Raw genomic sequence first — 27,661 nt, forward strand, 5'->3', positions numbered from 1 at the left:
CGTAAAAAAGCTACACGAGGAAGCCTTTGACGTCCTCGTCTACGCGCTCGGATGACTTCTTAGTTCCGTGAATAGATGGGGCTTTACAAAGAGACACATGTGGGTGGTGATACTGATTTGAATGTCGTGTTTCGCCGCAACGCAAAACAACTCGCACCTGTTTCGGGATACTTTTCTCTCTCTCCCTCTCTCTCTCTCTCTTTTTTTTTTTTTTTCATGCTATAGCGGCCAAGCTAGACACGAAGACAAACGGGTAAAAAAAGACGAGACAACTGCTATCTCGCAACTGACGTTTATTAGGCCACAGAAACAAGTGTTAAACAACACAAGCATGAACAAAACAAAGAGGCATGCGCATGATAACCTATATAGCGCGCGCAGGTTCTCAGAGCACGCGTCCACAGAGCCTGTCCATTATTTATGACTGGTTACTTTTTTTTTTTTTTCATATCAGTTCATGGTTATTGTGCTCATTCACAGCGAAGTCTGTTGAGTTAGCCTTGGCAGCACGGCAAAAGTCAGCCGTCAGGACATAAAATTCTGATGCAAACAAGCTAGCTCCCTGAAAGCTGCTGACTAGCTGAACAGAAGAAGGAGGAAATATCTGTTTATTTACAAAAATTGGAGCTCGGTGACACCTATCAGGAGTCTGGTGCTCCACTCCTTGGAAGGTCGCAATGACGCGAAAATAGAATATGAAAAGTGATAGACAAAACAGAGCGAACACACATACACACACAAGCAGGAGAAACATGTGTACATGGGGATGCATCCCAGAGCTTAGGTGATGATTTCATTTATATGCTTGTAAAAAACAAAAACAAAAAAAAACGTATGTTGGGCAAGAGAACACATACACAAAACAGGTACACAGGACAAAAAATATGAGTCTTGTCTTGTGTTCCTTGAACGTTTCCCTCAGTCTCGAGGAAACAATACCTTCCTCGAATTTACACCAGCTTGCTCGCATCCTACTTTTATGTTCAAGAATTATGAACCCGCGCTCTCTTACAAGACCACGCACACGGTGGTTTCGGTTTCTTTTTTGTCGACGGCATTACTGAAGTGAACGCGAGCAACTATGGGTTTGCGAGTCAAATCACGACGTGAGTCGTGAATAGACTGAAGTGGTCTGAAGTGTTTGCAAGTATTTTTTGCAATGTTTTGAGCCTTCGTCATGCTTCAACGACCACGATATGTAAAGGTCTTACCTGTTTTAGGCAATGTTTGTTCATCACACCGACGTGCTTAAAGGGATAAAGTCGTTTGCAGATTAGTTGACACGCAAGGCGACATTGATGCCTCCTCAAGACTGGCAAGGAGATGGAAATGACGGAGTGAGTTGGCTACAACCTACAACAGTGTATTTTATGAAAATGACAGTGTTTGTGTTTGAGGCTATGACGCCCTTTGAGGTCCGAGTTATTGAAAAACACGACCTTCGTTGTCTAGTTGCATGCAATTCATTGAGGCAAACGTGAATTTCCCAATTGCGATTAGCAAATTTTTCGTTTAGAATATTATTGGTATAATCAGTTTAAAATCTCTTTTTCAAGCCACGTGATGTCTCCTTGTCCTGGGCGTCATTTAAAACGCACCTTTTGTTTTTTCACTCCATATTATAATATGACAATGTACTAGAACATGTACAGGGTGTGTGCAGATAAAGTACTGTATACCCCCGTCTGTGCATGTAAAGCGTTATGGGTATACTTATCTGCACACACCCTGTACTATATCCCGTGTCTTTTTTCTAATTGCATGTATTTTTCCCTTCAGTGTTGCTGAAGATCTAGGGCCCCCTGAACTACAGGGTACTTTGTGGACATGCAACACTCCACAGTCCTCTGTTACCATTAGCCAGCATACAGTCACATCCCTAGCCTTTGGGACTCACCACTGTTTATTTCTTACTAAGCGAGGCCAAGTCTACTCATTTGGAAAGAATACTTTTGGTCAGCTAGGGTCTGGTGATACTACAGATCACTCTCATGTTCCCTTTTATGTTTCTGCTATTCCCTCTGAAGTGAGCTCTGTGGCTTGTGGTCCGCATCACAGTGCAGCACTTACTACGGATGGTCATGTGTACATGTGGGGAAAAAATGACTTTGGGCAATGTGGACAATGCGAAGATGTACTATACAGTCCGAAACTTGTTCACATTCAAGAAGCCTGTGGAAACTGCCAAGAGTGTGGCACCATGGTTTACAAGCCAGTTTTTGTGACAGCTATTTCATGTGGTCCAACTCATTCCCTTGCTGTTACTAACAAACATGATATCTTTTCTTGGGGCTCTGGTTCCCAGCTGGGATTAGGGTCTGCGGAACGAACCCTTCCCCAGAGAATTGAGTTTCTTCGTGGCCACGAAGTTATATCCATTGCATCTGGAGAGACTCATACCCTTGCTGTTACTGCAAGAACTCCGTATCTTGATGTTGATGATCCAACTGTGATTTGTGATGCATGTGCAGCAAATGGGATTGTATGCCCTCTTGGACTTCCATGCTTGAGCCCAGGATCACCCAGTTCAACTACAGCAAACTTTGAAAGAGTCACAGAAGTCAAACCAGCTGACTTTAAGCAGGGCCAAAACTCTCAAGTACATACTGCAGGCCCTAATCCAACGTGCCAAACTGATGTCATCCTTAACCATGAGGCCACAGCTACTAAAAATGATTGTAACTTGGTTGAAGACAGTACAAACCTTAGTGTCATAGAACCCAGCAAGGCTGGATGCAACAGCTTTGAGGACAGTGGTGGCACTGTTGCTGGAGCAGTTGCTTTGGATGTTGAACCTATTGTGAATCCCAGAGATATGCCACCTGCAAGTGCTTCGGAAACCAAGGAAAAGTCACCACCTAGCGGTCAGATAGAAACTGGTGAAGATGTTCAGCTTCGCAGGCCTTATCTTTCGGATCGTACGCGGTCACCTTCACTTCCAGGAAAACGGACTTCTTCAATACTTGATGACCCTGAGCTAGCCATGGAATTCTTAGACAGACAGATGGGCCATAAACCCCGTGATCGGCAACAGAAGTTTATTCCATTAGAGCTGAATGGTGGTACAAGTGCAGCAAGTACTTCAACTACGACTTCGACATCGGTTGTTAAAAATGTCCTCTCAAGAATGTCCTCAACAGTTTCTGATCGCTTAAGTTTCATTGCGCTAGGCCCACGCTTGAGCCACGCTTCACATGATGGGTCTACAGAGTCATTTGAGTTTTTAGAGGTTGACAGGTCCTCTGGCAGCCAGCTAGAAAATGTAGATGCTGGGAGGAACTCGCATGCATTGTCAAGCTCCGAAGAAAAGGAGAGTTCATGTACAGAAGCAAATAAGAAGGAACCCAGGAACATGTGCACAGAATTCCAAGTCTGGAGCTGGGGAAAAGGCACTCATGGGCAACTTGGGCATGGAGATGAAATTGACAGGTATGGCTGTGTTTAACCTATGAGATATGTGAGGGCACATCGCCAGGGTCCTTGGAATGTGTTTAACGCAAGTTATCTTATTTCTTGAGGTCAGTACGTGATATCTTGTCTGTCAACCTTAACCATTGTTACCATGTTGCGGCCATGCTGTAGCATAGTCTACTACTTTTTTTCTGGAACCTTTTTAGATTTTTAAGTTTTCAGGTATTTTCATAAAAAGTACGGATAGAATTTTAATGTTTCTCTTGGTTTCATGAAGTGGGAATTAGGTACTTCCATCAGTAGCTAGACTGAATGTCCCATTGATTTTGTATGTTTCCTTTATGTTGTACATTATGCCCTTCAGAAGATATGCAACCTTCCTGAGTCCGGTACAAGACCAGATCTTGAGATACAAGATATTTGGCACTATGCCATACAGGCCATTATTCAAAGAAGCCTGTCTTTGATGCTCACTTTTTTCAGAAACCTTCTTGTGTCTTAATCATTAAAGCCTTGGTGCAAATAGCAATAAAAATATTGATCAACATACCCAAATTTCTTAAACGTTTAAAATGTCACCGTCAGTCAAATGTGACAGACTCGTGCAGTGCTATCATGGATCATGTTGAGCAATATTCATTTTAATGAGTTCAGTGTGTTCTTGAGCTGTCCGCAACGTGCAGTATTTAGATACCCTGTCAAATTTAGAACTATATTCTCAATGTCTCACATGTTTCTCCATTTAAAAGCTTTTCTTGTGTATTGTACTCCTCTCACCATTCGTCACTCTTAGAGAAATGTGTATGATCACCAGCAAGTCCTCACATGCCTCTCCGAGAGCATGCATTGTTTCCTAACAAAGTCTGTGCATTGAGTATTTGCTTACATTATTCCTGAGATATGGGTTGACCTTTCTCCTCTCTGTGCATGATAGACTGTCCTATTGGTAATGCAGTGGCTCTGTAGTCTTCTTTAGTATCATGTAGATGTTACAACCTGCTGATTCATGCGCATGTGTGTGTAACTAGTTTTACAGCGAAATGGTTCCCCCACCATTGGTAATTTAAGACAAAGTAGTAGTTCTGCGAAACGGTAACAAAAGAAAAGCATCTGAAACATGCGGTCGTTTATTTCATTCACATCAGCTGGATAAAAAGACGTAGAACAAAAATAATAAAACTAATGGGTCATATGAATAGTGCGGTTTCTTTCTTCAGGTTGCAGCCGTGTCTGATGAAGCACCTGAATGAAGCTGGTGTGATTAAAGTGTGTGCTGGTCACGGCCACTCCTTAGCTCTCACAGGCCGCTGTACTGTGCTGAGTTGGGGACTTAATGACGTTGGCCAGCTGGGTCACAGTCCTTCGTCGAAATGTGTATTCACGCCCAAGGTCATCCACGTGAGTTGAAACCTTCCTGTCAGCACAGAGCCTTTTTATTTTTATGTGACGTCCATAGGTACATGAATGCATATTTCAATATGATGTTGTAGACCTTCCATTTTCACACTTCCAGATGCCAAGGAATGAGTTGGTTTCAGATATAGCCGCAGGCAGAATCCATTCTCTGTTTCTTGTTGATAGTGGTGGCTCCCAAGCATCAATGTATGGTTGTGGCCAGCATGAGTGAGTGCATTTGGAGATGTTAGTGTTCATATGTGGCAGTTTCCCCATAGCATTAGGAACAAAATAACATCACATTTTGTAACGTTTGTTAGATGTGCTGATTCAGCGCAGTGCCTGTGTCAAAAACAGAGGAAGATATTCCACATCACAGCACTGAGAAAGGTATAGCCATCTTTGTATGTTCAAATGTGTTGGAACATGCTCTATAACTATGCTGTCTCAACTATGGCTTTGCTAAATCATTTTTGTTGTACCGCCACCTTCCTATCACTTAGTTCCTGTAATTTTATCTGCCCTGTTACACGTTTTGTTGCAGAGTGGCTTAGTTACAAGTGTATTTGCTGGTGGCTGCTACTCGGGCTGCATTGTTGACAATAAAGATTCGGATCAGTGGCGAACGCTATATGAGTTTGCTGTTACGGAGCGTCGGTATATTGGACACCTGTGCAAGGTACAAGCAAAAATTCACCAAAACCTTGTAAAAAATGGTGAGTGACAGAGCAGTATTTTGAACAGCTGTTTGCACTTCATGCTTTTGCTTTTGCTGATGTATATACACTTATTTTATGGGGAAAGAGGGCAGTTTTTAATCTACCTAGCTAAATAAATAAACAGTTTTTGATGGATAATATGACATGTGGTGTGGTGTATTGTGTCTTCGTATTTGCCCATGCTCAGGCTTGTCTGCTATAGCATTTCTTGATGGGAAGTAACTGTTCTCAGGGTAGAACACACAGCCGCTGTCTGGCATTTTCAACGACTGCCATATGTCATTTCTTGTTCACTGTACATTGGCACCTACCACTTAACTATGTTATCAAATGTCACAAGGTGATGACAGTAAAGCATTGTGCTTCTAGTAACGCTAACTGATTGTCTATATTCTTATGTATTTGCAGGTGACATTGTGTCAGATATACCAGAGTATGCCAGCAGCTTGCTGAAGAACATAATTGGCATAACTAACAAACTGATATCTATGATGTCTCTCAATGCCTGTGAACTAACACAGCTTCTTCAAAGCCATACCTTTGAAAAATTGCCCAGCATTATGGAAAACTCTGCAGGGTGGATAGACGTCTTCTCTGATTACGTAAAGGCTCTTTCCAATTTCTTGGCTGTTGGAGGCTTTGTACCACTTTCAAGAATGCTTGCGTAAGTATGCATTTTCAATCCATATTGGCTGTTGGGGAAACACAGTCTTAGTGATGTGCTCTTGCATAAAGGAAAATAATCATCTCCGTTTTTTTTTTTTTTTTTTTTTTTTTTGGCACATTTCGTGGTCTGACTTTTTCAGGTAAAACCCCTTGAATCAGTGTTCATCTACGTTGGGTCATATTCAATTTTCTCCCTGTATTTTCTTTCGATTTTACACCAAAAGTGCACAGAAATACTATAGCTACCAGCATCAGCACCACCTACAAGGTCTGGGCACATGGTATTTTACAAACAAATCCATCTACTACGTATCCTAGAGTCGTGAGGCTGGGTAGTTTCGTACATACTGAATTTTAATTCAACTACTGTCACTGTGTAATGCTCTGTCACAGGGCTGTACCCTCTAGGAACTGTACACAAAATGTGCTCATATTCCCATGGACGTGCATAACGTGTGCGGTCAGGTACAATGTTGACTACGGCTCACTTGCACGGACAATGGGGAGATTCCTCAGTGATGTCCTCAGTATCTTCAGTTATACTCCAGGCACGTGCTACTATCCTCAACGCTGCATAATGCATTATATAATCTCCACTTGTAGTATTACTGTATCATCTGGAGAGGCTGCAACAATTATGATTTTTCTTGTTTTGTAGCTTTTACTGTATGCAGGTCCAGATAGGATGAAGATTGTTCTGTTCGGTTTCAGCATTAGCAAAAGTAATGTCCTCCGAATGTTTTTTAGAAATTTGGCACATTCCAAAAAATTCCTTTGGTTTTGGGTTTGGAGATTCCAAACTTTCGTCATCCGACAAAACTAAAGGGGTTGTGACACATTGATACATGCGGTTCGTTACATCGTGCACACATTGCACTGCACACTACACTATTGAGGCAAAAAGAATTCTCTTCCTGCGTGCCGTAGTTTGACATCAGAGCTCCAGCCATTTCTATTGGCAGTTGTAAGCACGTGACCTCTTTCTCTCTTCTTCACTGGCGGAGACGGCTGCCGCAACGTCAGAACCACATAAGTTCCAGTATTCGCGGTGCCGGTTTTCTACGACCCGTAGTACAGCTCTTGCTGTAAAACTTGGAATGCAGGTTCACATCGATACATTTATCCGGAATAACTTGAGACGAGGTGTTGCAACCTCTGTAAGAAAACTCTGGTGCATGCCCATAAATATGTTCTCTTATTCTTAATTATCCTTGCTTTCACTGAATATGACCTCTGTAATTTGTATGTATTGGAGATTTCCAAAAACTTATTGCACAACACTATTGGTTGTTCCGTTTACATAACAACTGCTCAACATGTGTGCGTGATATCTTACTTATGGGATGTAATACTATCCACATGTGAAATGGAAGAGGAGGAGATAAATTGTGATCCGGTTACCAATTTGCTGACATTGCCAGCATCTTAATGTATGATGCTGTGTCTGTGTTTGTATTGCAGTATCTGCTGAGTACTTATGAGGTGTACCATTTCCACCTTCCTCCAACATCAGAAATAGCATGTGAATTTTTGTGTGTGATTCATTTAGAAAGTGTCATGCCATGTTACATGTACATTGTTTTCACAGGCGCCGGAATTGTGGTGTGTATTCTTTCCCCTTAATGTTAAAGACTGAGAAAGGAGGAATTTAAAAAAAATATATAGATGCAAATAAACACCCCTTGAATTTGCTCAAATGCCACTGCATTGAACTCTAGATATAATCTACGATTAAAAAAGACAAAAACAAAACAGGGAGATGAGTTACACTTGATGTTTTCTTTCTAGCTTCTCCCGTAACATGTTGACCCCTGTAGCTAAAGAAACCATTGGAGACACTAGCTCCAAAGACTCTCAAGGAATTCTGCTCCAGATATTTAGCCTTCCTGTCAAACGGATTTGCGAATATGCGCGCCTTTTTACTCGTCTCCTTGCGACATTGAACCCAAAGGTTAGTCGGTATCTATTCAAATTTTCAGGGAAACATCATTGTTTTTGTCAACCCTGCAACAATCATGAAGCTATTGTGGACATTACAGTATCAAGATGAAATCATTTCTTAATTGCAGGATCTACTTTTTCAAGAGTTACAGTCTTGTTCCAATGATTGGACATTACTTGCTGATGTATTGAGCAAGGAGATGTCGTTAGCTGAAGCCACAAAAGTCTTTTGGGATTCAGTTCCTCAAAGAGTAGTGGTATGCAACATCCTTCAAATAGTTTCCTTGGAAGTTCTAACACCTCTTTAAATTACTGTTAAAAATTTCTAAACCAATGTGCATGTGCCTTTACCTGATATACAGGTCACATGCTAGCAGTTTGTAACATGATTGCTTGCAGTAATGTAACTTACTGGATGAAAAATATGATACTCCTATGCTGTTTTGTTCAGTGTGCTACCGATTGTACAGGGTGGTCCACCAACCATAATAGAAATTCATAGTAAATAATGTAGGCAACGAAGAGACATGTGGTCAAGGGACATTTTTTCTGCCAGGAACATTTGCCACATATTGGTACCATTTTTATTTAATTTCTTGAGTTGAACTCCGAAATTTCACAAGTCAACCTAATGTTTTCTTTGCGGAAATGGGTTCCTCGTGGTCATTTTACCCGGTATAGCACCTGATGAGACACGTAACACAACGACAGTTGCTGAAATGAATTCGCTGAAAATCCGCGGAAATGGGTCCATGGCTGCGCCTCGTTTTTGTCGGCTCTAGTTTGTGTGAGTAAAGTGAGACGTTAGGTTGACTTGGGAAATTTTGGAGTTCAATTCAAGAAATTAAATTTCCATCAATTGAAATGAAATAAAAATGGTACCAATATGTGGCAAATGTTCCTAGCAGAAAAATAATCCCTTGACCGCATGTCTCTCCGTTGCCTACGTTATTTACTATGAATTTCTATCATAGTTGGTGGACCACCCTGTTTCTACGAAACACATCTTAATCCTCAATCATCTTCTCATAACTCGTTCTCTACTTTGTAATATGATGCTCTCAGGCTTTGCATATGTGAAGTGGACGGTGACAAGCCGCACGAGGGTAAACATTATTTTTGTTTAGGATGTATACAGAGTTCCGACTTGCCGAGTTCTCCGTGACAGCAAAACCTACCCTCTTCAGCTTCTGTCTGCTGGCCGTTTTGCATTCCATCACTTTATCTTGTTTGATGATAAGTTTACTCACCATCAGGTAAGGCTGCTTGTCACATTAATTTCTTGTGAGGCAATGATCACAGATAAAATTGATACCCTTCTTTAGTTTAGTGGTTTCCAGAATTACAACTTGCACACATTATGGGTTGAAGCAGACACAGAAGCAGAGTGAGTAAACACTTCTGGCCTACTTTTGACTTTTTGATGTACAGGGTGTGTACAGATAAAGCATGCCCACATTTAATTGCATGTGCATATACTTTGTCTGCATGCACCCTGTACTTTGAGTCATTTAAAGGATTATTAGCAGTGCAACCATTGAAGTGGCACAACATATGAATCAGGAATTTCAATAAAACGTTTGTTGCAAAAGTGCAATGACATTATAAATACTAATTTGTGTGTTAAGCAACACATGCAAGTTAACTGAAATTGTGCTTTTTTTTCCCCTATTTTTTTTAAAGGACTACTTTTGCCTTAACTACTCCTGAAGAAACACTGGTATTTAGTTGTCCGACCCCATCAGAAAAGGTATTTGCTACTGTTACAGGCTATTGTACTCATTTGAAATTGCAGTTTTTATTTGTGTGTGGAATTTCTTCATTTTAAATTACATGTAGTTTGCAGGCTTCACCTTGCTTCAGACTTTTGAGGTTCTTGTAACGGTTACACTCCTGCTTGTTTCCTCAAAGGAAAGCAACACATACTTGTGCAACATGAGTTGTAGTCTATCTTTTCACCACTTTTATTCTCGGTTGTTCATTTCTGTCACTATGCCAATGCATGGTGTCTGGGACCTTCTTGCTCTTGATAATACCTTCTTGAAATTTAGTACGGTATCAATACTGGATCAATTTGTTCTATTCTCAGTGCTTATAATCTTCATGTATTTTGACATTGATTGAGACATCATATGAGAGGCCAAATTCTTGGCAACTGGAACCTGTTTCATTGATGAATTGATTGAGTCCAAATCACGTTTCTTGTTGTCTGTTTTCTAAGCACTGCAAGACATGACAGCTATGTACGTTACAATGAAATCCAAGATGAGTCTGTGCTGTTTGGCCTTAGCTGCCCTTGCACCATTAAGCCATCAAATACACACGATGAAATCCAAGATAAATCCAGCTTCCTTATTTTGTATTCTAAATAGTTTGCTCGTGTACAGACAGTTTCAGTTCCATCTGCCTTCCAGAAAACGTGTTTGCAATTTACATGCCGATGTCAAAATTTGAAATTTATTTCACTGCTGCATTTGCTTTGTGAATCCCTAGACAGAATGGGTGTGTGCACTGAATCAAGCTATTCGCAACGTGCTCAGAGACGACAACATTCGCAGTGGTCAGAGAGAGAAAAGCCTCCTGAGAAACTTCAGGAGAGGCTGTGGAGACAGTCGTTTGACTCCACCAATGGCCCGACATTCTACCTATGTTTTCACCAAGTCACTCCTGTATAAGGATGCCAACTACTCTGGATCGTGGCTCAGAGGGATGCTGCATGGACAGTAGGTTTTGTGAATCACATCCTCTGTTTTTCTCAACACATTTAATTACAACTTATACGATGGAACACTTCAAAGTTGTTACAGTAACGTTGCGAGTTACCTACAGATCAGTTTGCTGTACATTTAATTTGGCATCATAGAAATAAAGCAGTGCACGCATGTTCACTCAACTGGTGACTCAAGTTGTTAGCATAAAATCCTGACAATATACCACTAGTGTAGCCAGAAGTATGCCGACAAACACGGTCCTAAAAAATTTACATGAAATGCAGCTAAATGAGAAATCATTTTCTGAGAAAACATTGTGCATGGCTGTTGATGCGAAAGTCTTCCAAATGAAGTCTTTTTTTCTTCTTCTTCGTCTTACATGCGTGTTTGCATTTTGTATTCAGCTTATTAGTTTGAAATATCAGTAGTGATCCTAACAAGGTTCCACTTCAGTGTCTGGTTTTTGTAACGCTTTGCTGTTATGTGCTATCTGGATGACAGTGACTGCATCATGTTTGCAGTGGAAGGCTCATCTGGCCAGATGGCCGCAAATACACAGGGAGGTTCAAGAACAACTTGCAGCATGGAGAAGGCGAATATGTTATCCCAGGAGCAACTGGGGACACAGTTTACAAAGGAATATGGAAAACTGGGAAGCTTCATGGCCTTGGTAGTGCTAGGTACAGTGCTCTGTCCTGTGACCTACATAGCACTTTTCCCCCTAGTTCTAAGAGCAGAAGTATGTGGATAAGTGTCATGAAATTACATAAAATTGTCATGTGACATCACCCAGTTTTACTGTATTTTACAGCTCCCAAAATAAAACCTTATTTTTGTCACGTCTTTGCCATTGCTGCTGCTGCTGCTGCTGCTGCTGTTGTTGTTGTTGCATGAAAATTGTCTTTGTCCAGGTATCCAAACGGTGATACCTACGAAGGCTACTTCAAAGATGGCATGAGAGATGGGCATGGTGTCTTGAAAGAAGGGAAGTATTTGTCATCATCCAGCATTTACATTGGGCAGTGGTGCCAGAATAAGAGACATGGTTATGGTGTACTCGATAATGAGAGGGAAGGTGAGCTCCTCTGCATACTATGTTTTTCTAAGTGATATTCACAGAAAGCTTTGCAGGTGAAAAATACATGGGCATGTGGCAGGATGACCTCCGACATGGCAATGGAATAATGGTCACTCTTGATGATATTTACTATGAAGGAAATTTTGTCAATAACAACCTTTCTGTAAGTGTTGCTATGCTTTATTACTGCTTTATTACTTATGGGATATTATGGGTGTTTTTATGGGATCAAATGGACGATTGACTATAGCACAAAGAACAGTTTTCACACGGTATGTTTTGTGCTCATCTTCAGGGCTATGGCACTATGATGTTTCAAGACAACACAGTGTTCAAGGGAGAACTGGGACCTGGAGGCACATTAAATGGCAAAGTATGCATGCTACTTATATATGTAATGTTTTGTTGATTTGTTTTGTGCCTTATTCTGTGGTAACAATGCATAATTTCTGTATAACGAATTGCTTGATTTGACAAATTACATTGGATATTATTTGTAGTCATGTCTTTTGGGGTGACTACTCCTGCAACACCCAGTTGGCTGGCTTGAAACATAACAATAGTTTTACCTAGTTTGGCTCTTTGTTGTAAGCTCTCTAGTCTTTACTCATTTCACAAGGTTTTGTATGATGACTATTGGTGACTATCTATGCTACTTGCTTCCATTAACATATCATAATACTGTTACATTCTTTGTGCAATCCAGTGTCTCATTCCCCCTACAATGTAAGGTAGTTAAATTCTTCCCAAGATGCTTCTGTGTGCATATGCATTTATGTAAATATACGGGGTTTTTTTTTTTTTTTTTTTTTAGCCTTTGCAGAATTTTTATAAAAAAAGCTATGAGAGCAGCATAAATATCCTTTTTGCAGTAGAGTTTTACGGCCAGGCAGACATCGTCTGGAAGAGAGCATGTAACTACAAGAGGACTAATTACCTGGAATTCATTAATTAACTGTTTAATTAAGGAATTTTGGGCAAAAGCTAGATAACAGAACTGGAGACAATCCTTGTTGAAATCCGTTCTGTCTTTTAAAAATCAAGAAAAGAACGCGTGCCATGAACTATCCATCGCTGAATTTTGGTATGCAAATGAGCCGAAACCGAAAAAGCGGGCCTGCGGAGCACATCACCCTCACCGACGGAGGCTTATCTGGGCCGGAAAGCAGTTTATCTGGCCAGCTGAGTGGCACCTACTCCATTCATCTCCATCGCTCCAAATCATGTGGCCCACTGACGTGAAATGAGCATCGTACTCCGTGTGTTCCTGGTCGCCACGGTTTCGGCTTTGGCTCATTTGCATATCAAAATTTGGGGATGGATATTTTAACGCAAGTGTGTGTTTCGGGGTTTTTTTAAGTGTGAAATGGCTTGCAACTAGGATAGTCTCTCAATCTGCTATCTCGCTTTTGGCCCAAATCTCCTAATTAAAAAGTTAATTAACGAATTTTAAGAAGATACGACGACAGAAAAATAGGTGATGTCAAGTTGCCGGTGATGAGTAGATCAAGGAGTGATATTAAACGGTAAGAGCAACTTATTTATTTACACATGGTAACAAGACTTTCGTGCACGAGACTGCACATCTTCAGGTTACCTTAGTGCAGTCTCGTGCACGAAAGTCTTGTTACCATGTGTAAATAAATAAGTTGCTCCTACCGTTTAATATCACTCCTTAACGAATTTTAGGTAATTATTCATCTTACAGTTGCACACTTTCTTCGAGACGATGTCCGCCTGGCCATAGAACTCAACTGCAAAAACATCTATGCAGTTCTCATAGCTTTTTTAATAAAAATTCTGTAAAGGCAAAAAAAAAACACCCTGTATATACGTATCTACTGTGTGTTTTATGAAGAGGTGAGTATGATTTACCGTGAACTGTAGCTCATGGCCGTGTTTTATGAAGATGAGCTACACTTCACGGTAGATGAACCCGCATCTGGCATGCTACAGTTTCTGGACATTCAACTTCATATCACCAGTTCTTTCCTGTACTCATTGTGCCAGCAACACTCCAAGAAGAACCCCCTCCTCACGTTTTCGAGTCACCATTTTAAATGATAAAAAACTGCATCGTCCTCTGCAGCAACCCCGACAGCAGCGGAAAGCAGAGCTATACCGTATGCCCATGGTTTGTCGCATTGCCTCAAGAAAGAAGCATCGGGGTTCTATGTCGTCTTCTTCTCTTGCCCTTTCAAGTTATCTCAGATGATGCCTCCTGTCAGTAATGCTAAGGACAGGCCCCAATCTGCACAACTACACGTAGGAAACCATTTGTGCCGTTTGCTCCGGCAATGTCCACTCGGCTCCTCTCCCTGCAGAAAACAGTATACTGGACAAATGGGATGATACCTAAATGATTGACTTTTGCAACACAGCTGTATTCTATAATCTGGAGACTCTTCACTTCCTTTAAAACAACATTGTCTCACCCTGTACTAACTACTCCCCTCTCAATACAAAGACCACTGTTCTTGGACAGCACCCCTCCCGCGCTGGTAGAGATATCGTGGAAACTTTTTTTCTGTGGATTTGGGGGCTACCCTGTGAGGTGGACACGTAATAAACATCAGTTGCAGTTGAACGCAGTGTTCGTGTTCATCTGTGTCGTCTTCACGTTCTTTCATCATGGAAAAGAAATGGAAATGATGAAAAGAAATTTTCATATTGTACCCTTCTAGAGATTTCAGCTTGATTGAGGTGCTCTGAGGACCTCTTTCTTCCTTTTGCTCCTGCTGCTAAGGCTAATATTTTTCAGGGCACGCTGACTCTGTCAAATGGTGACATTATTCAAGGGACCTTCTATGGAATGTGGAGTGAAGGCATCCGTATTACAGGTGTCTATCAGAAGGCTGTAGAAGGTGATAATGGCACCTCTGACATGGATTCAATGATTCACACTTCTGATAAGTGAGTTGTTAAGCATTTGTACTGTTGCTGTTCAGTAGTTGTGCATTCATACCTTGTTATAATGTAATACAGAATATACAGGGCAGTTTTTTTATCATTTACAGATTTTTTTTTTTATAAAAATGCTACGAGAGCAGCATAGATGTCATTTCTACATTTGAGTTATACGGCTAGGCAGACATCCTCTCAAACCGAGTATGTAACTACAAAATGACAAATCACCTAAAATTTGTTAATTTGTTGTTGTTGTTTTGTTGCTAAATTTGTTGTTAAATTTGGTAACTCTTTATTTTAGGGAAATTTTGGGCGAAAGCAAGATAGCAGAATGAGAGACAATCCTTGATGAAAACCATTCGATCCCTTAAAAATCCTGAAACAGGCTAATGTGAAATATCCAGTGCCGAATTTCGCTCTGCAAATGAGCCGAATCCGAAACTGCCGCCTCGGGAGCGCATCACCTTCGGCGGTGGAGGCTTATCTGGGCCGCAAAGGGGTCTTCGATCTTGCTAGCAGATTAGCACCTAGTCTAATCATATCCATCTCTCCGAAGCATGTAATGAGCGCTGCCAACCGGCGCTGTTTCAGTTTTGGCTCATTTGCACAGCAAAATTTGACGATGGATATTTCAATGCACATGCACATTTCAGGATTATTGAGAAATGAAATGGCTTTCAGCGAGGATTTTGTCCCATTCTGCTATCTCTCTTGGACCCGAAGTTCTGTAATTAAAGAATCAGTTATGAATTTTAGGTAATTAGTCATCTTGTACTTACATATCCTCCTCGAGAGGACGTCTGCCTGGCCATATAACTCAACTGCAAAAACGACATCTATGCTGCTCTTTTAGCCTTTTTATAAAAAATCTGTAAAGGTTGGAAAAAAATGCCCTGTATGTTAAGATTATGATTAAGGGACCAAATCAAAGCTTTGAAATAATGAATCCTAAATGTGCACAGTTAATGGAATAATGGAATGCTGGGCACATATCACAAGGCTTGTGAAGATTTGTGTATTTCCTACACTGTGAGACTACTCCTGGCCATTCCCCCTTATCACCAATTTCTGCTTTATTGTTATTACAGTAACCCACCAACAGTGATGTGAAAAGTGGTGATAGGGGTTTTGCCTAAGGGTATATAACCATTTCATTGTGTAAAAAAATCTTAGCTAGAGGCTACTGTTGGTTTTGTCTTTTTCAGTTCATAAGCATTCAAATTGTGCTGAGTCATTATTTTGGTTGCTTAGTCACTACATTCACTGTTTGCTCGATTCCCCCCTGTAGCATTCATCTGACTGTACCAGCATCTGAAAAGTGGAAAGATATCTTTGACCACTGCAGAGACATGCTTGGTATTCAGGGGGTATCAGAAGCTCAGGACAACAAGCAAGCGTGGGATGCAGTTGCTGTTGCCATAACTAACGAAAAGAAGATGAATACAAAGCACAGGTGTGCTGTAATTTGCCTTATGTTCCCTTCATCATGTAAAATTGCTATTCATATGTATGAAGCTGTATTTTGTGATTTTTGCCACTTAAGAAATTTGTAGATTTTTGCTTTCATTCATTTTCCAGGTCAAAGTGTTGTCTAGATGGCAGCCTTGACTACCTAGAACGAATTCCACAAGCAAGTAAAAAGCAGAATGTGTTGACTCTTGAACAGTTCGCAGAGATGAAGGACTATCTCACTAAAGCCTTTGATTGCATACATCATCCTTTGGCATATTTGCTTGAAGCACTTGTGGGGGTTTTCAGGTGAGTCATTGTATCCCATTGTGCCCTCTCACTTTTGCGCAAAATTCCCTAATTAAAGAGTGAATGAATGAATCTTAGGTAATCAATCATGTGATGTTCTCTTCGAGAGGATGTCCGCCTGACCGCATAACTCAACTGCAAAAACATCATCTCTGGTGCTCTCATAGCTATTTTTATACAAATTCTGTAAAGGATTTAAAAAAATGCCCAGTATAATGTAGTACCAGAATACCTATGGAAGCCTAGGCAGTACAGCTCAAGATTGTTATTAAATGAGGGTATTACTATGCATAATCCTATCATGCATTCAACTTGTAGCACGACAAGTAACAGGTTATTTCCGTGTCATTTCTGTTAAGTTTTTGGCATCATTTAGGTACTATTCAATTGAAGGTGTAATTGTAGTGTTTATACAGCCCTGCTAAAGAGAGATACCGTGAACCTCTGCATCGTAGGTTGACATACTGCGGAATTGGAGTGCATCCACGTCTTCTTGCTCATGCAGTTTCTGAAGTAAAGTCTTTCTGCAGTCGCCTTTATAAAATTGTGAGGTAAGAAAATCTTACTTTATGAATATGAAAAACTTTGTGAATACCTATCCCTGTTGTGTTTTCTTAGAGTACGTATGGCATGGTACATGATGATGGCGCTCACTATGATTCTCATTTTCAGGATATTGTTCCCAGACTTACCACCTGAGGATAAGCCTCTGTTTCTCAGCTTAGATGGTGATGCAGACCCATCTGAAGATGACTTCGATATCAACGGGTTGGTGCTTCTCTATTCTTGGAGGACTTGCACATCTTGTCACATTGTGCAACTATTTCTCCATGACAGTTCCAGATCTTGTAAATTTCAGGGAATGTGTGACCCCAAATACTGTTGTTCAGCCTATTCTGCTTCCAAGATTGTACCCATCTTTGTCAACACTGTATGCTCTCAATAATGAGAAAGAAGACAAGCACTATTGGGAAAGGCTCATGAAGTGGAACAAGCAGTCTGACCTTTCACTAATGACATTTCTAGGTGTTGACCAGTAAGTAAACGTAACGTCTTTTGCACAGGTCATCAGTCGCATAACACTCCTCCTTTTTGCATTTAACATATGTAACAAAACGTGTAACACCTAACGGTCACTAATGTTGAATGTTTGCATATGTAAAGATGAAAGGCGTAGCGAAAAAAAAACACTGCCTTGTGTTGAAGCCACTGCTTCTTCCTATTGCTTTAGTTCTTAAAAAGGCTGAATATTAACATCACTTCGTGTCAGGCTTTTTTTCTACGTAATTTCTGTTGTGGAGGGTAGTGTATGGTTTGTCAAAATTCTGATAGCCCCACCTCTGTGTTGTGCCACTCTGTATTTAGGGTCTGAGGTTTACGGGAAATATTTTTTGCCAAATTCGGGGGGTAAAAATCGGGTGGAAAACAGCAAACAACATCCAATCTGTGTGGATTCGTGTGTAACATTTCTGGAATTACTATATGATACAGGTAAAAATCGGGGGGCGGGGGGGGGGGGGGGGGGGATATGTTTATTAAGAAACATGTTTATCAGGCTTGTTATACATACCCAAATGAAAAAATAAAACAGCTTCCAAACTAAGTAATAACACTGTCTGCAACAAAAGGAGGACGATGTTAAAAGGTCTATTGTAATTCAAATCTGCATGGTAATGCAAACCTGCACATGGATTTAAGTACTACTCCACTTAACATGACGCTGTTACAGGTCTTCACGTGTGAAACGCTTTCGTTTTCATTTCCGCGTCGAAGTAGGAGAAAAGAGCGTTGGGGTTCCGTTACGTTCGGCGATTTGTCGGCAGTTCTGCTTGCTTTCGCTCCTGACTCCTTTGTTTCCAGAACTATCTAAGTTGTTACTAAGTTGCTTCGCGCTGGGCATTGTTAGAGCCACGGAGGGATACAGCCAACCCGAATTGGTGCGACAGGCACGGAACTGCCGGAAGCCAGGGAAGGATAACGGACATATTTTCCTTACCGTTTCTATTTTCGTTTCCGTTATCCGTTTCTGTTACCAGCTTTTCGTTACCGTTACATTTCCGTTACTGTTTCCAGTAATGGAATGTAACTGCTGTCATGTAATGTAACTGCTGCTGCTGGAATGTAGCTGAATGTCAACTACTCAACAATTTGCGCAAATGCTTATGGTCACCAAATGTGGCAACATTGGCCCGCGTGACTCACTCTGCTCGCGTCCCATGCGTTTCGGGTGGTCGTCCACGGGCGTTTTGTCGCCGCACGTGCACGTGACATTTTGACGCTGGGGAAACGTCTCATGCTCACTTCGCCCACACGGCTGCCTTCCGTCGGTGAACCCTCCCTCTCTCCCACTACCGCAGTCATGCGTCGTGTTCCGCGCCGCATGACAAAAGGACCCCCGGCCTGAGGAGAAATCGGGTTCTACCCGAATCACTAAATGTGCGATTCGGAGGGTAAATCCGAGGAAGAATCGGGTAGAACCCGAAAACCCCAGACCCTATGTATAGTGAAGTGTTCAGTGTACATCACGTAAACAATATGTCACGATGATTGTTTTTTGTGGCTCTGGGACCTTTGCAAAATCTGGGATTGCAAAGTAGAAATTAAAACTTTCGGAGCAGACTGCATGTGCCTTATTTTTTTTAAAATAACGCTCGTTTGACCGTGTTTGACTCGTCAAACATGACCTCTGGACGAGACAGGTTGTGGGGGAATGCTAGACTATAAACTTTTTCTGTTCTTTGTGCTGATGTTTTCTAACCAATACTTAAACAGAGAAACAAACATACCTAATTGATGTGCAGGCGCCAATAAAATTATACACACATTCATAAGATATTGGGCTTTAATGCTTGAATGGATGAGAGACTTACGACCATGTGTATAAGGGGATGTGTTGCCATATTGGATAGGGCCTAGTCATATTTGTTTCTTACAAGACAAGCTCACCTACTTTGTCCATTATTCTAGTTGAACTAAAACCTTAGGGGATCCTTTCATGGTATCAAGAGGTTGACCTACTTTTCAATAAAAATGGCAGCCAAATATTGCCGAATGTTCATTTTTGCATAGCATGCTGGTATATGGTGTGTCCTGCTTCTAAATACATGTATATATTTTAATATATCCCATGTATTTTCTAGGAAGTTTATAGATTTAAAGTTTCGTGGTGGGATCTTCGCATCTGACAGCCAGGTATGTGTAAACGAGTGTATTGCTAGCAATAACCATACTTGATGCTTGTTTCTTATGGTTCCTTCGTAGAGAACTTGTGAAATAATTTATTTCTGTAGAGAACAACAGTTGTGTTCAATACAGGATAAGATACTTTTGTGCATCTGCTCTTCATGTGTGGCCCATGTATGGGGTGAATGTCTTAAAGACTTATGCTTATGAAATACCTCAAACTTCATCATTCTTACACTTACAAGTACACATTTGCAGTTACTTGCATGGTATTGTAAGTATTTCTGGAGGGTAGTGACGCGAGTTCTCTAATGCTTGACTTATAAATTCACTGATGTCTTCTTTTTCTCTTTGAAGTTGGTAGTTGAGTTGCTTATTTTCACCTCAGTTTGAAATCATGGGCACCAAAAAGCGTAAACCTGATGAGGCAGTTAGATAGCTGCTTATACATTGATAACGTAAATTGCTCACACAGTTTCTAATAAAATAACAGGCTTGTCACAATATTTGTAACTTTCGAATATTTTATTGAACAGTTAGGTATTTTTTTTAGTAATCGACTATTCAATTTGTGATGTGTGAAATGTTTAAAGTATTTGACATATTCAAATATAGTTCCTGACAAAGGTCATTTTCACTATGGCTACTTTCATTTGTGTGCCTCCCTCATTGACGGTGTTCTTCGTTCTCGGTATTTGCACAAACCTAAAAAACAACCAACAACTGCAGAAAAAATTGTAATTATAATTACAGCAAGTGTGGGTACATAACAATGTAATGCACCGCCATATGACACTTTTGAATCACACGAAGGGTGTTTACCCGACCATCTAGCCTGAAAGTTTTGGTAGGTAACTTCTCACATACCTACTGCTCATACTTTACAATTTATGACCATCCAAAAATAAAGCTACAAGGAGAAGACATTTGAAGTTTTATGAAATCAGATTCTTTATCAAGCAGAGAAGTTGATACCGCAATTTGATGTTGTCCGATCCACTAACAGTGCAATCATGCACCTCTCTGACATCTCTCTGACACCTTTCTGGCATCTTCTATGATAGCACTCTACAAGCTGGCTTTACTTCTTGCTTTACTCATGAGTGCTTGGTCGTTTTTTGCCTTTTACGTTGTTCTTGAAAAATGATAAATTTAGACTGCATGTAAACTGAAATGTTGTAAGCAGTGAGCTATGTTTTTGCAAGGTTACAAATCAGTACATCTGTAATGTTGTAACCAGCAAAAAATTTGGTGCAATGTGGCTAGGCATGCACCTTGTCGATCACGTTTATCTATACCTTGGCTCACTGTAAAATTTCACTACTTTGCTGTTGTATTTGCTTCTGTTTCCTTGCTTCTCTCTCTCTCTTGTCTATTGATCTTTGTCTCCTTGTAGCTGTTTTGTAAAGGTATCAATGACAAATATTCTCTTGATCGCATTGTTTCTTTTGTCTGTAATGGCTCATCTTCTTTTATCCTGCTGCAGCGTCTCTCCACTATAAAGGACGAATGCTTTAAAGATGCTGTTGATGCTCTGCAACATATTAGGTAAGGGCAGGTGGCATAATCATGGTTCATGGGCTTCTGTGCACACAGTTGATGCGGCTTTCTAAAACTGGTGACAATGCAAGCTTGACTAAGCTTCAACATTTCTCAAAGGATCTTTCTTGTGGTGCTCATTCAGTCTAACTGAGATAGTAATAAACAAACATACAATATTTCTTGTATTCCCTAAAGCGTTCAATTCTGCTAGCTACACATGTCCTTTTTATAAGTTGTCTTGTACCATGGATACAATCCCTGTGCAGTCACGTACAGGCTATTGTCATTAATATATTCTGGTTGTGATTTTCTGGAGTTATTCACGGCTCAGCCTATATTCTTCACATTTGTCATATTGGGAATTCTATGTCGACGTCTTCGCTTTGCACAATCTTTTGTTCTGTTTTTTCCTATAACCGACCTGTGCTCACACCAAAATAACCTCGCTCTTCATCAATGGAGAGTGAACCATTCATTGTGTTGATGTTGTATATGTGAATGGATTAGAGTAAGAAAATTTTTAGCAAGGGTTGAGAACGAAACAGACAAGCACAAGCCCTCACTAGACAGAACGGAACTATTGTTGTTGATGTTCTCAATGCTACATACAGAATGATTTCCTCTTCTCAGTCCACCATCACACCTACTGGGAAATGAAACAGTTACCCAGCACGCTTTCCCCAGTACATGTGATCTTCATTTGGTAGTGAAGGTTAGGCAGGCAGCTCAAGGGACAACTCAATCCATCGAATGACCCAGAGCAGGCACTGCCGGAGTGGCCCGTGCACCGTTCATTTATTGACGTCCAAATCCATAAGCACGGTGATTGTGGAAATGGTGCTGACCACTGCAGGTGGTCTCCAAGATCCGTCTGAGTCCGACGCTTGATGGGCTGAGAGGTATCGCCCAAAGAGCAGGGAGGCGACGGTCTAGTCTCTCGCTCGATGTATGCGGGCTTGACGTGGTCCAGCGAGACGAGGTGCTTGCGGCCAGCGACATCGAGGGCGATGGTCTTGTCAGTCCGAGAAAATATTTTGTACGGACCGTCGTAGTGAGGGTCCAAGGGCAGATCAGTGGTCCGTGCATTGTGCATTTATTCGCACCGAAATCCATAATCGCGGTGATGATTGCAGCAACGGAGCTGACCGCTACAGTAGCTTCGTTGGCTCAGCTAAATTTTTTGTCGGATAGTGACGAAGATTCCAAACTTATACATATGCTTCCTGTCCTGTGGATAAACATTATTCTTATTCATCCTAGCTTCTTTCACTCACTATTTCTGAATTCTGTCACATCACTTTCTGGCATTCTCAACGGCTACTGACTCATACCCTACCCACTAAGTAATTGCTCTCTCTCTCTCTCTCGCACGTTCTAATTCTTTTGAGCGAGAAGCTGCCAATTGCACATCTGACGCAATTGCGCATGTGTTAATGCAATGCCTGAACAATCTTAAGCCAACTTTTCTCCATCATCTGTGATGCTATGCACTACCTTACTACAGTCAAACTCCTTTATAGCGAACACCTTTTTAACGAAAATACCACTACAGCGAATTTTTTTACACTCCCGTTGGACCCTATAGGTCCAATAATAGACATCCTTTTTAACGAAAATACCTTTACTGCGAATTTTTTTCGCTGTCCCCTGAGTTTCGTTGTAAAGGAGTTTGACTGTATTTGCTAATACATCCAAGGCTGTAACATGCGCAGTGGCATCACTAGGGTACGCATCACCCGGTGTGGGAGCTCTTTGCGTCACCCCCGTCTCCCCTACAATGGATCCCTTTCCATAGCGGACGGCACGCGATACATAACAATACCGGGCAGAAAAAAAAGCACGTGCTCGCAGAGGGCTCCTCATGCCGTCACAGAGAAAGAGAAGTACATACTGGTGCGGCGCCCCCTTCCGTCATGTCACGAGGTACGAACTGTGCCCCCCTAGTGACACCACTGAATATGCATCCAGTTACTGGGACCCTCATCACACTATTTAGCTAACCCTTTTGAGGTACGGGATAACGCTGTTCATCTCTTTATTAACACACACTGCTTCTCCTGTTGAAGTACTTCTCTGAAGCGTTCTGTCAATTTGCGTAATATAAGGCTTCATAGAAAATCTCTCTCTTAGTCTCTTTCATAGTCAAGTTCTTCCATAACCACTCCATTCAACCACCATTTCTTACTTCATCCATCTATTTATATGTATCTTCAACAGGACTGCTGTTTCAGAATCTGCATTTTCTCCATCACACTACTCAGAAAGATCCAATCTCTGGCCACCATAGATGATTATAAGATACTTTAGTTGTAGCTCTTGCACTGTATGGATGCTTAGCCAGTAGTGTGCGCGATGATCTTGTGCCTCAATGTGCAGTTTGGATGCATTTTGTTTTCATTCCTCATGTAGCTCCCCAGAGGGGCATTTCTGGTGTCTTTCAGAAACAAACCAAATGCAAAAACTCTGTTTATTTCAGCACTGCATTCACAGCATTTGATAAGCTCCTTGCAATTCGTCAGGCGTTTGAAGAAATAAATAAGGTAATAGCTTATGCGGTAATTAATAGTTATGCATAAGTAGTGATGGTAGTGGGGATATCTAAGATATGTACAGAAAAACACTTTTACCGCCAGGGGAAAACTGACTTGATGTAATCTGAAATTGCATTTACATCTTTTGATTAAAATAAGTAATAAATTGCATAGGGGCATGAGTTGGGAAGAAAATTCAAGACTCTATTTTGCAACGTCAAAGTAGTGCCCTCAATACTGTTAAGAAATGTAAATATTATTCAAATTTCCACAATTTTCATCACTATTTTGGGCCATTGCAGGAAGTCCGACAAGGTATGGGAGATTTCCTTTGGAACATGGATGACCTGTTTCCGGTCTTCCAGTATGTTGTTGTCCGTGCTCGCATTCGGAACTTGGGATCAGAGATAAATTTTATTGATGATCTAATGGAGCACCATTTTCAAAATGGAGAGCTAGGCATCATGTTTACTACAGTAAAGGTACGAGAGTCAGATAATCGACTATTTCCAATCTTACAGAATTTTTTTTTTTTTTTTCAGGCATGCCACTTCCAAATCCAGACAGAAAAGCTCGTACAGTCACTGTGATAAAGTGTGTGTTAATGTATAGTGCTCATCCATGTATTTATAGCTCTGCTGATAGGCTAGTGTCATATTCAAGAAATTTGTTATTTTTGTGCTGTGTATATTTGACACACATGTGATCACGAAGGGGCCTTTCAAATTATATACAATATATAGTTTCATATATTATGGCTTTTATACAACAATTGCACGTAAGAGATTGCTTGAGGTGTAGTCTAACAGATTTTATGATTTAGTATATTTTTCTAGTATTTTTCCCAGTAAGCATCTATTAAGTGTGCAGGAGTTATGAGCATTTGGTGTACCTGCAGATAAATCAAGCATGATAGACCTATACATTTGTTTGGCTCGTAAAAGTGCAGCTTACTTTTAAAAATAAACTGCATTTACACTGCAACGTTAACACTTCTAGTCAGTGCTCTATATTCCATCATGCAAACGCAAAAACTACGCAGCAGTGTTTTGAACTGATGATTCAACAAGCCTCCCTGCAAAGCTCAAGGCTCCTTCCTCACCAAACGGACTGACAGCATTGCTTGAACAAGTGTTTCTGGCAAGGATAGATTATTTATCTCATTAGGTTCATGGGACTGTAAGCTTGATAATGAGAAGCAAATGCAATCTTAAATTCTGTGTCAGTGTAAATGCAAAATTTGTGAAATTTTTCTAAATTATCATTAGTTCACCTCCTATTAAGAATCTGAAAATCCCTAAAAATTTTGCAGTTTATGGCTAGAAAGTAAGGATGGAAGAAATGTTGCACTTACTGCATTTTGTAAGGCTTGCACTACACAGGAATTTGTGTGCCCCGCATGGACACACATCCTTGCAGAAATATCTTGCAAACATGCATTTGGTGTAGCCCTCTATAAGCAAAAGACCACCACAAAGGCCTGTGATGGTTGATCAATGCTTTTGTTACCTTTGTCATGGAATGACCTGCAAGTTTTGTTCTGATCTGTACTGTGACATTAGAGAAGCCATAATAGGTTGCATTGTCACAATCATTTTGTTTGTTGTATGTTGGAGTGCCCTTGAAATCATAGAAATGCCTTTTGAAAATTTGTCTAATTTTTGCATATTGTGATGGAAATTTCTCATTACCATTGCATTGTAATGAGATGTTTCTGACTGAACCAATTCCATTGCTTAAAAGTAGCAAGCTAACGTAAGTTGTCCCACAAAACTTGAGCCACGCTTTGAAAAAATAGAACTGGTATATTATACAAGGCTGAAAGCAACAGGACTTGGTTATCAGTCATCTTGGTAGGAATGTAAGAGTTTTTTTTCTTTTTTGTATCTTTCGTATTAGCTAATTAACTTAGAAAAATTAACCAACACTCTAAATGTCGATTTAAAAGCCCAAGTTGCAACTGAAAAGTTGTACATCTCCTTCAAAAATGTCTAATTTATGTGTTTCCAACGTACTACTAGTTGTGCAGTTCCTTTTCCCACATTCAAAAGAAAGCCCACAAAATATTAAAAAGGTCCTCTACTTCATTCTACTTCTGTAGGTAAGCCAGGGTAGGGGTGGGCTTCATTCATGATACTCCAGAATAATTAACTTTCATTTTGTACACTGTCAGCAATGACTAATGTTGTTGTTCTCGCACTTTTTTTTTAATTATGCCTAACAGTTCGCGGTCAATCATGTTGTAGCCAACTGTATCATAAGCAAGGACATGTTCAGTGCGAAAATTGAAGTAACTGTATAGCACGAGGCAGAGAATTGACCAAAACACACAGGACAAGGCAGTCCAGTTTCAGGAAGTTCTCTGTTAGGGACAATACAAATTACATGAGAGTAATATGTGAATGTGAGGCCCACAAATGAGTGTATTATTAAAATTTAGTAAAGCTAAAAACTGGACAAACCAGACTAAGGATGATGCACTTGGTAGGACAGCTGTGCTGTTATTTTAACAAATTTAATTGTTATAAATTCATTTCGAAGATGCGCCTTGGCATTTGCCAATAGGATGACTCATTTTATGCATCATGCAACTTGTCTTCTGTCCAGCATCAGCAGTTCCCAATTTTATTTGAACTTTCCGCACCGGTAGCACAACACAATAACGTCTACTTTCTAAGTTGCTGTTTTTTATTGTGTTGTGCTGCCGGTGCGGAAAGGTCAAATAAAATGACAAACCCCGGTACTTGGAATATCTTCGGTTCCCAATTTATTAATACTTCGGCTTTTCTATAGGGACAGTATGTATAGTTGCCCATGAAGTACATTGCTCAATTCTATGTGAAGGCATGCAAATGTTGGTTTATATTTTTTATTGAACCTGTTAGTATCCATGCATATCTTATTTAAAAGCACTAAAAACACAAGAGACGTATATGCATGATAAGGATATGCAGTGCTGTATACATATTTTAGGCATAAAGTTAGTGTTTGTTGCCCTACAATGGTGTAGTAGCTATATCTCTTTTATATTACTGAGCAAAAGCAGCTGTTATTACATTATTTATGTATACACAGATTAACGTGATGCAGGAAAAGAACAATAAAAGGGTTTATCCCAGGCCATGCATAATCTCCATCAATGATCACTTTGTAGCGAAATACGCCAGTGCATAATACATATTCTTGAAGATGGTGTAGTCAGTGTAGAGCTTACAGTTACTGTGTACATTTTTCTTTGTGTTGCTGTAGCTGGAATTTCCAAGAATGTGAAGGTTGCCTATAACATTTGGACCCACAGTCTAACATAGTGCAATATGCTGCATATACAGAGCTGCTTGTGAACATGCATTGTGCTTGCTGGTCTCTGCAGTTGTGATTCATTTCAAGAAAAAGCTATTGGGCAAGATGAGCAAGCCACCAATGCAAAGCAGTGGGCTAAGTTTTGCACCGCGGTATACAGAGTGTTTCAGTTCAGTAACATGTCAAAACATTTTTATAAAAAAGAGTGCCACCAAAAAACCACAGTGAACTTTTTCCACGCACTATAAATTTTTTGTCTACTTCTACTTAAAAGAAATTCAATTTTTTAGTTGCATCATTACGATGTTGATGTCTGATTATTGATTATAATTACAAAAATGGCATATCGTCCTGAGGCCCTCACGCCATACCATTCAGCCAAAAGAACTGTGTAACAGGGAGTTTTCTTTTAATAGTTTAATTTTAAAAAGTAATAACCATAATGCCATAGATGCTATAAAATTTAACTTTGTAATTCGAGGTTTTAGGAGAAATGTGAGCTAGCCGGATTGGTGCCAG

General features: G+C 40.4%; 1 protein-coding gene and 1 long non-coding RNA gene across 4 annotated transcripts; one reads left to right on the top strand and one right to left on the bottom strand.

Annotated features, from left to right (window-relative positions):
• Positions 1-1,094: 1,094 nt before the first annotated feature.
• Positions 1,095-26,961, top strand: LOC135377604 (alsin-like). 3 transcript variants are annotated; one of them, XM_064610140.1, is made up of 28 exons: positions 1,095-1,337; positions 1,780-3,429; positions 4,629-4,809; positions 4,925-5,034; positions 5,127-5,196; positions 5,351-5,522; positions 5,934-6,189; positions 7,980-8,142; positions 8,261-8,389; positions 9,260-9,388; positions 9,458-9,519; positions 9,816-9,882; positions 10,626-10,855; positions 11,365-11,523; positions 11,755-11,918; positions 11,975-12,084; positions 12,217-12,294; positions 14,683-14,834; positions 16,117-16,281; positions 16,407-16,586; positions 17,042-17,137; positions 17,259-17,354; positions 17,446-17,622; positions 19,727-19,778; positions 21,256-21,317; positions 23,788-23,851; positions 24,145-24,324; positions 24,385-26,961. In XM_064610140.1, the coding sequence occupies exons 1-28, from the start codon at positions 1,324-1,326 to the stop codon at positions 24,430-24,432; spliced, it is 5,016 nt and encodes a 1,671-aa protein (XP_064466210.1). In that variant the 5' UTR covers positions 1,095-1,323; the 3' UTR covers positions 24,433-26,961. The 3 variants fall into 3 exon arrangements, with proteins under 3 accessions (XP_064466210.1, XP_064466211.1, XP_064466212.1); XM_064610141.1 differs by lacking the exons at positions 24,145-24,324; positions 24,385-26,961 and adding an exon at positions 20,028-20,043; XM_064610142.1 differs by lacking the exons at positions 19,727-19,778; positions 21,256-21,317; positions 23,788-23,851; positions 24,145-24,324; positions 24,385-26,961 and having other exon boundaries at positions 17,430-17,616.
• On the bottom strand, positions 23,765-25,793 carry LOC135377605 (uncharacterized). Its single transcript, XR_010418157.1, has 2 exons — positions 25,197-25,793; positions 23,765-24,979 (listed from the first exon to the last, which is right to left on the bottom strand). It is a non-coding gene; the product is annotated as an uncharacterized LOC135377605 (long non-coding RNA).
• Positions 26,962-27,661: the final 700 nt, after the last annotated feature.

The sequence above is a fragment of the Ornithodoros turicata genome, chromosome 1 (genome assembly GCF_037126465.1).
Source record: "Ornithodoros turicata isolate Travis chromosome 1, ASM3712646v1, whole genome shotgun sequence".
Taxonomy (NCBI): Eukaryota; Metazoa; Arthropoda; class Arachnida; order Ixodida; family Argasidae; genus Ornithodoros; species Ornithodoros turicata.

Bases quoted from the DNA above. Each gene is read 5' to 3' on its own strand.
- LOC135377604 (XM_064610140.1), top strand. The intron at 5,197-5,350 runs GTATAGCCATCT...GTTTTGTTGCAG, and splicing joins ACATCACAGCACTGAGAAAG to AGTGGCTTAGTTACAAGTGT. The intron at 10,856-11,364 runs GTAGGTTTTGTG...TCATGTTTGCAG, and splicing joins AGAGGGATGCTGCATGGACA to TGGAAGGCTCATCTGGCCAG.